This window comes from Protopterus annectens, chromosome 12.part0 (genome assembly GCF_019279795.1).
Source record: "Protopterus annectens isolate FY-2018-M chromosome 12.part0, PAN1.0, whole genome shotgun sequence".
NCBI lineage: Eukaryota > Metazoa > Chordata > Ceratodontiformes > Protopteridae > Protopterus > Protopterus annectens.
Window position 1 is genome coordinate 138,730,236 of NC_056746.1, and position 12,020 is coordinate 138,742,255.

Genomic DNA, 12,020 nt, shown 5'->3' on the forward strand with positions numbered 1-12,020 from the left:
TAAGTGACTTGCTCAAGGTCACACAGAAGGCAATCAAGAACTGAAAGAATCCAACTCTGTATCACAGGGACTACAGCTCAACACCCTAACCTCTGCACCAGCTGCCAGACTATGCATATTTAAAAAGCATTGAGGACACTATAAAAATCAATTCTGTTTTATTTATAGTGATGAACAAAACTTAGGATGCCGGCTCTTCTTAGGAAAAAAAATGCATTGTTTCATATTAGTGCTGAATACAGTCTCTTATTCTAGTAGGGAAGAACCGTTTTATAAACTGTCTTCTGGATTCCTTGACAGAGAATCTCTGAACTCTACAGATGTTTCTAATACATCTACTTCAGGGAAAGAAGAAGCTTTCTAGAACAATTCTTTTAGACATAGGTTCTCCCTGCATAAAGGGGTTAACTTGTTTCTCACAGTCTGGGCTACAGCCCTCTTTGCATACACAGCCAGTTGAATAACTTGTTTTAACAATAATCCCAAATAATAATCTCTGCCTAATACATCAAAATTTCTGTCTTAAAGCAACAATTTTGTTTACCTTATACTTTCAAAGAAATGTCTTCTTTCTCATGATAATTGTACCTGCACACTTTATACACATCTATATATAGGAAGCTATTTACCAAATTTACCTTCAAGCACTTTATTTCATGAGGGCTACCACACTATAAACTAAACCAAAGGGGAAAAAGTCACACAGACAAATTATTCACTTAAATTTTACATAAGATCGTCAAGAAAGATCGATCCCAGCTAGTGCCTTCACTGCGTGATACCTTAAACTTACAGTATTCTTGGCCTGTGGGATATATGCAAATGACCCCTAGTGTTTCAGCTACTTGACGTCTGAATCCCCCTTTTTTTGTTTTGATCAACATAAAGGGATTGTTTGGCTATACATTAGAAATGCAGAACTTAAAACCAAGCCTGATGTCCATAATCATGAGGATGCCTAAAAATATCTGAAATAACATCCAAATCAAAGGACAAAAAAGGTCACACAGACAAACCATTCAATAAAAACTACAAGAAAGACTCATCTAAGCTACAGTTTGCATTGTGCAATACATTGAACCTCCCATAGAGAAGGCCCATGGGATACATGGAAATGATCCCTTAAGGACATGTCATTGTTTCCGCTACATGGCTTCCGAATGCTCACGACTTTTTTATTTTTAACTCTTTGTAGGTACATTCAGGTCAATAAAGCCAAATCCTCATTTGAGTTACTACATGAGAGATATTACTAAGGTTTGATGAATATAACTAAGGGGACTTGGAAGGAAGAGAAAAAAAGACATTTAAAAGTGTAGATAAAAGATAGGTTGTGAATTGCTATGTCTATTCTAAAGTACAAGAAATACAACAGAAGTTGCATAAAAGGCATGTTGGACTTAGCATTAATCCCCTCTGCTGAGAATATATTCCTAGCAAGATGGTAAGGTCCATTTGAGGTAAGAGAGAAAAATAACAAAGTTGGCTACAAAAATAAGACAAGCTATAAAGAGAAAATTAGAGTAGATATGTCACATAATTGTGTTAGAGTCATGGAGGGAAGGTGGAGCTTCTGTAATCAGTTTGGGAGCTGAGACGGATACCAATAGTGTGGTATCATGGGGTTCTATTCCTTCTATTCAAATAGATGAAACGTGTCCAAGGCCCCAAAACAAAAAGCACAAAAGTTTTTATTGAAGAATACTTTTTGTAACCTACATGATAGAATAGATGTAATTCAGTATCACTTTGAAACTGCATCAGAGAAAAGGCAAACCTAAAACCACATATGGTATCAGAGTCCCAAAGGGAAGCAGTAGCTGAAGAATTGAGAAAGATATTTTATCTGTAAGTTATTGAGGAGTCTTAAAGTAAATGGAACAGTGTGACCGTCTTGGTCTCTAAGCTGGATGGCTCCATAAGTTTATATAATGATTTCTGGAAAATAAATGAATGGGATATCAATGTTTGACATTTAGCCAGTGCCCAGGGTACATGAGCTCTTTCACAGGCTATTCAAAACAAGGCTTTTGACTACCCTAGATATGACCAAGGGGTCTATATTATATGCTGAAAGAGTCTTTTCTTCAAACACGTAAAGATGGACATGTAAAGAGCAAAAGCAGTAAACCGTGAATGGCCACTTCCACAAATTTTTTCCTAGGGAAAAAATTTGCTTGGCTGTAATAATAAAAGCAAACTTTAAAACCCTAATCAACTGGGGGGTGGGGCTTCAGCCCCCCCCCAAATAAATATACCAACTTCGAGATCGCTCTACATTGGAGAAAAGGGCAATTCCCGATAACAGCCAAGCAAATTTTTTCACAGGGATAAAATTTGCGGAAGTGCCCATTCTCGGTTTTCAGTAATTGCTCTTTACATGTCAGTGTTTAAGTGTTCGAAGAAGAGACTCTTCAAGCTTGTAATATAGACCCATGACCAAGGGGTACTGATGGACCTCTCTTGCTCTTGAGAAAAATAACAAAGTTGGCTACAAAAATCTCATTCTGTGTTCTTGAAGACCTTTGTCATTGTACTGTCTGACACTTAAACTTCACAAAGCTTAAAAAATTCATGGATAGAATTACCTCACAAATGGTCTTCAGCTGAGTACCATGGTGGCGTGACAATAATGGAAGTTACATTTAGCTAGGCAGGATTTGTTATAAACATTGCCAAAAGTAAACTTGGTTTGACAGATGCCAGTAACTTAGAATATGTGATAATGAGAGGGGTATTTAAACACCAAGCAGACAAGATAGAAGCTGGTAAGTATTGGTTGAGACCCCATAGCAAATATCAAGTGAAAGCATTCCTGGGCTAGCAGACTGTGAGGAAGTTTTTAACCCATATCCATCTTGGCTACTATAGGTTGCCTTCTAAAAGTCCTTACAAAGGGTAAGACCCTTAGCCAGGTAAAGTAGACCATATCAGCAGCTAAGACTTTTAACCATCCAAAGAACATTTTGTGTTCATAGCTGGAATTAACTGCCCTTGAGTGCAATAAGTCTTTTATTTTTTTAGACAGGTGCATTTGAAGTAAGGGTAGGAGCTGTATTTATTCAAGAAGCAGAGAACTAAGCCAGGCAGAAGCAAGATACTCTGCATTGTGCAAGAGCACACTGATTATTAAGCAGGCACTCACTTTGATACAGTACTGTTTATTAGGATGAAGTTTTACACCAGTCACTGACCACCCAAGACCAGTACTATTTATTAGGATGAAGTTTTACACCAGTCACTGACCACCCACGACCAGTACTATTTATTACAGAAGAAAAAATCTTTGGTTACCACCACGGCTAGGACAAAATAGTAAATTAAAAAATATATGTACTTTAATTTGCAGATAAAAACAACCATACACAGAGCACAAAATCCTGTTGATGGGCGCTTTCAGCTTAGTTAGCCTTCATCAGATTATATTTCTAATTCATGCTCTCCTCTGGCTTAAAATCAGGTTCAACCAATTTCTATCTCAGTTCAGCACACACCTTCTCTCAATGGTCAATGATGTTTATCATCCATTCAAGACTTAAACAGCAGGCAAGCCTTCACAACATAGCCAATCGTATAGTTCCTTCCTGTCAATCCTCTATTTTAGAACCAATCCTGTATTTTCTAGCTTTCAGCACTGGTTTAAGCGGAACAATGCTATTTAGACCAGGCGAGCGATTTGCTCTCATGTTGATTATCCAGCTGGCTTCATGAACTTCAGTTTTGTTCTTTACATCCCCTTCCCTTATATTCCAAGGAATTACTTCCATTACTTTAAACTTAAAATAATGTGAGGGATTAACCGAAATATGCATCGCAAGTGCAGTGCTCAAGTCTCATTTTTTAGGAATTTTCTAATTTTTACTATTTATTAGGATGAAGTTTTACACCAGTCACTTAACCACCTATGACCAGTACTATTTATTAGGATGAAGTTTTACACCAGTCACTGACCACCCACGACTACAATGGCTACACAAACAGAAGGATATGAACAATAAATTTGGCAGTTGGGCTTTGTCCCTGCTTCTCTTCGAGGTCAAAGTCAAGGATTGGCTGAGTAATAAGAAAACCAATTTAGATGGCTTATCTGGGTACTCCAGCCTCTCCTGAGAAGTATAGAACTGAAGAGTTCTATGCTGGGAGAGGGTATCATTGGGGTATAATAGATATTAAATTACTATAAGCAGGTGGGTGAGTTTGCTATGACTAAAGCTGATTTCTAAGACCACTCATCTTTCCCCCTGGATCCCTCTGGTGTAGCACCTTCAGCCATTATGGACTGGGGATTAAACCCATCCTCTGTGGTTGTTGGGGTCCCCTCAGTGGGCAACAGAGAGTGACTCTTGTTGGTGTGGGAGTGGGAGCATGGAACACATCCCTCTTTTGTTAGAATGTTGTGCCCATCCCTGGGGAAGCTGCTGCTACTTCTACCATTAACAATCCTATTGGCCCCAATTTTCCTGTGAAAAAGAAACAGACAAATAAATATTTGTATATCTGCTCCTGCTTATGTTTTTCCTGGACATTAATAGTTTATTAGGTCTAACTCAGAATCTAATTCAGACTGTTGATCTCTCTTATTCGTTGGTTTATGTTAAAAGAAAAAGGGATTTCTCTTTTCTTAAAGAGATTCAAGATTCTGAATGTGGACAGGAAGATGAAGGGACAAATACACGGTTTTCTTCTTAGATTTATGATTCACAGTCACAGGATATCATGACACGTGATTCTCCTTGTGAGGAATTCTCTTTTTCTGAGATGATTTCCAGAATGTGCCATTGTTTTCAGTGGGAGAACACTGAGATTTTTCATTCTCTCAGAAAATACTACAATCTGTTACAAATGGAATTTCCAGAACTTTCTCCCATCCCACCTATGCTGTCAGCATTAGATGATGTGCATGTCAATGCCACTATTTCCCTGATAGTCAGCCTGCTGCCTCTAAAGAAACAAATCGATTGTAAAAGGTTCCTCAGTCTTTCAAGTTTTTATACACTCCTCCCAAATCTGACCCAGGAAGTATAGCTTTAGTTAATCCGACTGCTGCTAAATATTTAGTTAATTCCAATCCTTCCATTTCTGACAAGGATGGTACATGTATTGATAAGTATGAGAAAATGCGTTTGCAACTTTGATTTTAGGAATTTTGAATTGTCATGCTCATATGATAAAATGTATTCTAATTGTGAAAGTTTGAGGAATGTTTGTAATTCCATTTTAAGAGGAAAATCTGATTTGAATGGTTTAGTTCCTGCCATTTCACAGGTCACAACTGATTGTTTAAAGTATATTTATGATTTTGTAGATACTTCTTTCAGGGCTATGGCCACAGGTACTGTATTGAGAAATGCATTCTCAGAACGTCCCAGAAAATGTAAAAAATGAGATTTTAAATTCTTTGGAGAGAGAGTTAGTTTTTGACCCTCAGTTGCAGAAGGTATCAACAATTTAATGAGAGGAGTAAACTAATTCAGGGAATCTTTCAGATTTTCAGTCCTCCTTTTCCAGATTTTCCAAGGGATTCTTTATCTCCTCATCCAATTTTTGGCAAGAAACAAGATAAACAGTCTCATCAAAATGCTGGTAAATAGATGTTTATGAAGCCATGGCAATGGGGTTCTTAAAAGAAGGCAGGAACTCCACAATCCAAAGGACAGTCAAACAAGTCAGAATGATGATTTAAGGGACCTTCCCACCCTGGCAGTCCCTTATTCCTTCCAGGAAACCTGACTCTCCATTTCTTTCTTTGGCAACAGATTATTTTTCAAGGTTACAGAGCAGTGCAAGGAAATTCTGCCCTTTCATGAAGTAATTCCTCATCCACCAGACCAGGTTTCATTATTTTTCCCTGTCCTTCTTCGACATATGTTTTCTCAGGGATTACTAGAGCAAGTTCCTTCTTCACATTTTGGGAAAAAGTTTTTTTCAAGGATATTTTTGATGCCAAAGAAAGAAAATGCTTGGAGACCAGTTCTGGATCTTTTGCCTAAAGCAAATTGTCATAGTGCCCAAGTTCAAAATGCTGTCACTTCACAACCTGTTATCCCGTCTTGCTCATTTAAGTTTTATAGTAAAAGATGCTTATCATCACATCCATATTCACCCAGACTTTAGGCGTTTCTTAAGGTTGTGTGTGCCTGGATCACATTATCAGTTCTCTGCCTTGCCCTTTGGACTATCCACTGCACCAAGAGTGTTCACAAAGTGTCTAGCTTCAGTTATAGCTCATTGTAGGCTACAAGATATCCATATTTTCAATATTTAGACAACTTGCTTATCTTTGCAAAGTTTTTTTCAAGGTGTCAGGAACCTTTCTGTTGGGTGAGAGATCTCTTACACAAGCTGGGATTCCAAGAGAGCATTCAAAAGACCTTTTGACACCATCATACAGGATTGGATTCATGGTGTGTGTACTAGACATCTCAGTTCAAAGAGATTTTCTACCACAGAAAAAGCAGATGTTCATCATATTGATCACCACTGTAAAAGCCTTAGCCTTAGCTGTATTGGTTATATCCTTCTAAGGATTTAACAGCTGCCCAGCTTCTATGATTTTTATGAAACCCCTTGAAAGACTCCACATGAGAAGGAGACAATAGTATCTGAAGTCTGATTGGTCCTAATACCAACACCCATTATCTTTTTAAATTCCAGTCCTGGGATTTGTCATAAGAGAATTCACTTGGTGGAGACAGCAAATATCCCTAAATCCAGGTCTCCACCCCCCCCCAACTCTGAAACAGTTAGTCACCACGCATGTTTCAGACTCTGCTTGGGGAGCAGTATAAAGAGAGATAAAAGTGCAGGGGGTGTAGAATGCCAAGGGCAGATGCAAGCACAGGGGGGTGTAGAACACCAAGGATGGATGTAAGCACAGGGGGTGTAGAATGCCAAGGACAGATACAAGCACAGGGGGTGTAGAATGCCAAGGACAGATGCAAGCACAGGTGCTGTAGAACGCCAAGGACAAATGCAAGCATGGGGGTATAGAATGCCATGGACAGATGCAAGCACAGGGGGTGTAGAACGCCAAGGACGGATGCAACACAGGAGGTGTAGAATGTTAAGAACAGATGCAAGTACAGGGGGTGTAGAATGCCAAGGACAGATACAAGCATGGGGGGTGTAGAATGCCAAGGACAGATGCAAACACAGGGGATGTAGAATGCCAAGAACAGATGCAAGCACATAATTATAAAAGAGATGTTTGTTCTAATTAAGGCATACAACTCTGTGAATCACCTTTGGTCCCCTGGACCTCTTCAAATGTTAAAGACAGTATCACAATCATGTGGTACATCAACAAGGAAGGGAGAACCAGGTCTTACACCATATGCAGGCAAGGCATGTTTGCTTGGGATATAGCTTTGCAGCATAATCTCTCTCTCTACAGGCATCCAGCATTCCATTAGAGCAGAACTGTGTGGTAGACAAGCTGATCAGGACAAAGGCAGACCCTCATGAATGGAAACTAGATCAGGGGTCTTCCAAGATTTGAACTATCTATAGGTAGCTCTTCAAGTAGACCTCTTTGCCTCCTCTCTGAACAATCAGCTGGCAAAATTTTGCTCCAGGGCTCCGTGCAAGATGGCCTGGAAGACATACTTTTCCACTATTATCCAAGGAACGTCTGAATTAGTTTTATCAGAATCAGAATCTCATTTATTGAGCAAGTATGCATGCATACAAAGAATTTGACTCCACTTTCAGTGACTCTTCAAGTATGAATTACATAAACAAGATACATACAACTATTAAGAACAAGACAAACAACATACATGCAACTATTAAGAACAAGATAAAAAAAGTAAACATACATATACATATATACAAGGTGCAGAGTACAACTCACTGCAAGAAATACTGAAATAAATTCTGAAAGAAACAAGTATTAACAATATGTAAACAATACTGCAGAATCCTCAGAGGCTTGGGAAAAAGAATACCCTAACCTAATAAGCTGAGTTAACCATTTATGAACTTGATGGCCTGTGGAAAAAACTGCCCTTATATCTGCTTGCTTTGGTGTGCATTAATCTATAATACCTGGCTGATGGAATAGTTCAAAAAGACTCTGGAATAGTACAAGTCCTGTAAGGAGGGTAAACTAACACCAGTGATATTTTCAGCAGACCTGACTATTCATTGTAACCTGTTTTTGTCATGATTAAACCAAGATCCAAACCACAATGTTATTCATTTATTGACATTTGTTTGTCGGGAAAGTCCAACTGGGTCACAAGAGTCCATTTTTAGCGGAGGCCTGGGGAGAAACGCCCAACTTAGAGAAAATGAAAAAAAAATCAAACACATTACATAAGAAATAGCTGAAAATTATACATTTTAAAAATAAAACAATATCAAAGGAACAGAGATATACTAAAAATATGTTACAAAGTGAGCAGTGAGAAAAAGTAAATTAAAACACTGCATACAATTCTGGAGAGCGTCCTTTTGGCAATTCACAGTATATTTACAAGTGAACTAAACTCTTGACTTTTACCTATTACTAAATGCAATAATGAGATTAGGATAAATAAGTAGAAATGGGGAGGAACTGATAGGAAAATGTCATGTAAAGTGGTAGCAAGGCTAGGATAGCTGGGCCTATGTCAAAGCATCGAGCATTTGCATCCACAAACTGCTATTCATCGAGACCACAACAGCAAATGTTTCATTCAGCAAACACTAGCATTGCCGAATTTCAAATCATCAAATTGTCATAGTTGGCCAACATCACAGATGTTACAATAACCTGGTGTTTAAAAAAAAGTAACAGAAAACAGCACTGTTTACAGTCACCATACATTCTTACAAACTGCACTACTGAACTGTATAGTAGTACCCTTAAAATGTGAACAATAAGTGCAAACAGAATGTTTCTTCAAAGGTACTCAACATGAAAGCATAATAACAATTTAGAGACTGCCCTACGCACATGAAAGCAAAATAACAATTTAGAGACTGCCCTACACACATTGGAAGTTTATATTGATACTACTTATGTGCCACCTTTACATGGTGAACTGTCATGCATTGTATTTAATTTTAAAGATATACTTTCATACAACACTATCACAAAGTAGACTGCATTTTTTACAGTTACAGTGCATACCCACAGGTATAACTAGATACTTGATAAAGTTTAATATGTAAGTAATTGCATTCTACACTATTCCTAAGTGTTGATGTAATAACGCAGTATGCATTGTACTGCTAGCTGCTGGCCAATTAATGTAATTTGATGTGTTAATATTCTTTAAAAAAAACCTTTGCTGAATGAAATGTTTTCTCTTGTGGTCTTCTTTACGGAACCAAACATTTGATGCTTTGACCTAAACCCAGATAGCCAGATGAAGATGATGAAGTGGAGATCGGTAGAGTATCTGTACAGATAGGGTTGGGGAAAAGTAGAAGATTCAGAAGGAATCCCTCAAGATCCTTGAAGTGACTACCTCCTGGCCCAGGCAACGGTGGTTCTCCTTTCTTTTAGAAATGGCCAGGGGCATTAACCACAAGCTCCTTCACAGAATGGATCTGCTCACAAAAGAACATTTTTTTATACAGCCTGACCCCAAACAACTTCAGCGGGCTCCATGGATGATAGCATATTACTTCCTATTAGGCACTTGTTTACTGAGCATGTGGAGACAAGAAAGCCTGCTACACAAAAATCATATATTAGCAAATGGAAAAGTGAGTTACTGTCCTATGGCCTTTCTTACTCTTCCATCAAGGTTCACATGGCCATTTTTGCATGTCTGCCCACGGGTACCTCTCTTTCAATGCATTCTCATGCGAAAATGTTTTTGAAAGGAGTTTTGCATAAGAGACCCCTAAGAAAATCAATAGCTCCTCCTTGGGAACTTAATTTTGTATTAGAGAAGATAACACTTGCAACATTTGAACCAGCACATCAGGCTGCCTTGAGGTTCTCGTCATGGAAAAATGTTTTACTGATTGATCTGACCACTGCAAGATGAGTATCTGAGTTGCAAACTCTTATGATGCATCAACCCTATCTCATTTATCAAAAAGACAGGGTTTCATTGAAAACTAATCCTTCTTTTATGCTTAAACAGGTATCCAAGCTTACTTTAAGCCAAACTACCTATCTTCCTGTTTTTTTAAACCCCAAAATGAGGGAGAAAGGATACTCCATACCTTGGATGTCAGCAGATAACTCAGGTAGTATCTTGACAAAACAAAATCTTTCAGATCCTCAGATCAGTTGCCAGGTAAGAAGAAGGGATGACATGCATCAGAACAGACTTAGTTCCAAATGGTTGTCTCAGGCTATTACCTTTTGTAATTCTGACTGCAATAATACTGTTCCAGGCAGGGTCAAGGTCAATTTTTTTGGGAAGGGTCAGATTCTAGAAGTATTTAAAAGCAACATCTTGGTCCTCTGCACATAATTTGCAAGGCACTATAAACCTGATTCCATCTTTAGGTCTACACAAGGGACTCCTGGACCCTTCCACTTGCACTTCCCAAATGCTGTAAACTAGGGTAACCTATAGATATAGCTTGGGCTACTGTAGAAGTTTTCAGCATGATGAATACAGTACAGTTGTGAACTAACCTTACCATAACAGTAAATGTTTGAATGCCCACTGCTGCATTAGCTGCTCCCTCCAGCTTTCCTCCTTAGTTCTGTAGTATGTTGTTTTCCTAGGGTGAAGACATTTATATATTTTTTACTGATAGATATGTCCTCTGAGGGCTCAGCCTCTTTCTCTCAGTTGGCATGAAAGCTCTGAAGGGCTTGGTGTCCAAAACTGTATTTTTAGACAGCTTAGCTTAAGCAGTCTAACTGACTGGGCATGTAGAAGGTACCCTGAAGCTTTAGAAGCTTTTATATCCTTGGCAAGATATAACCCATATAGTTTAGGCTACTGCATCAGTGATCATATGAACATATACTGTTATGGTAATTTTACTTACATAACTGTACTTTTTGTGCAATATTGTGGAGGTTTGTAATTTAAACTTATGTGATACACTGTGCAGTCATTCTAAGGGCACTTGTGATGTAACAGTTCAGAGTGATTCCAGTTAATTGAGACAACTTAGGTAAATAGACCGTAGAAAGCTGTTTAAATTATTAATTCATACTGTTTTCAAAACAGCACTCTTTGGATACAGTAACAGCATGGGTATGTTGTAGGGTTTTGTTTTTTGTGATTGCTTCTTGCAGAGTTCTATAACTGCTTTTGTAGGGTGTTTTCCAAAGAAAAGCAGTTAACAATAAGAACACCATACAGTTTGACCTACAAATCTAGAATATCTATTGGCTATGTTAAATTATTTTCTTTGAGAAATCGGTATGTCACTGGGTTAGCTATTTCTATGACAGCTAGGGCTCATTTATTCAACTTGTTATCTGCAATGCTGTTTTTCTTTTCATAGGAGTTGGGCATCTGTGAAGTGCTTATAACCATGTTTTACTATACAAGTGTAGAGCTGGGGTCTGCATGCATTCTGACAACTTTGTGTTTGTTGTACATGGAAGAAGAAACATAAGGGTTAGTGTACAACATAATGGTATGGTCAGAGAAAGCTAAATACATTGTTTGTGTAAATATGATTTATTTTATGTTTTGCAGAATTTAGGACCATCTGCCATTACAGGAATAGCAGCAATTTTACTCATATTCCCATTAAATGGTGTAATTGCAAAAAGGAGAAGCAAATTCCAGGTAGGAATCACATCAGTACATCATGCATAAATATAGCAGGCTGTCTCTTTTTCCACTGTTAATAAGTTAAGACTTTTATACAGTGTATCTTACTCATCTGGAATTTTTGTTTGTAATATTTGTTGTTGTCTATGTGCAATTCCTGAGTTCATGTGGAAGGCTGAAATTATCCAGAGCCTTCATATTGCATTTTCTGCTTGAAGTAAAATGACTGCTGTGAGATTAAAACCCCCTAACCACAAGTTGATTGCTGTGAAATTAGAACTCTCAATCTATCTAGATACACAATCTAGAAGACATAGTACTTTACGCAAGCAC

The 12,020-nt window shown here is 38.1% G+C and overlaps 1 protein-coding gene across 1 annotated transcript in view; it reads left to right on the top strand.

Annotated features, from left to right (window-relative positions):
• LOC122816398 (multidrug resistance-associated protein 1-like) overlaps nucleotides 1-12,020 on the top strand; it is a 786,965-nt gene that overhangs the window by 455,073 nt on the left and 319,872 nt on the right. Inside the window, exon 11 of the mRNA XM_044089156.1 lies at nucleotides 11,610-11,702. Coding sequence (XP_043945091.1) covers nucleotides 11,610-11,702 — 93 coding nt within the window. The remainder of the gene's footprint in view (nucleotides 1-11,609; nucleotides 11,703-12,020) is intronic.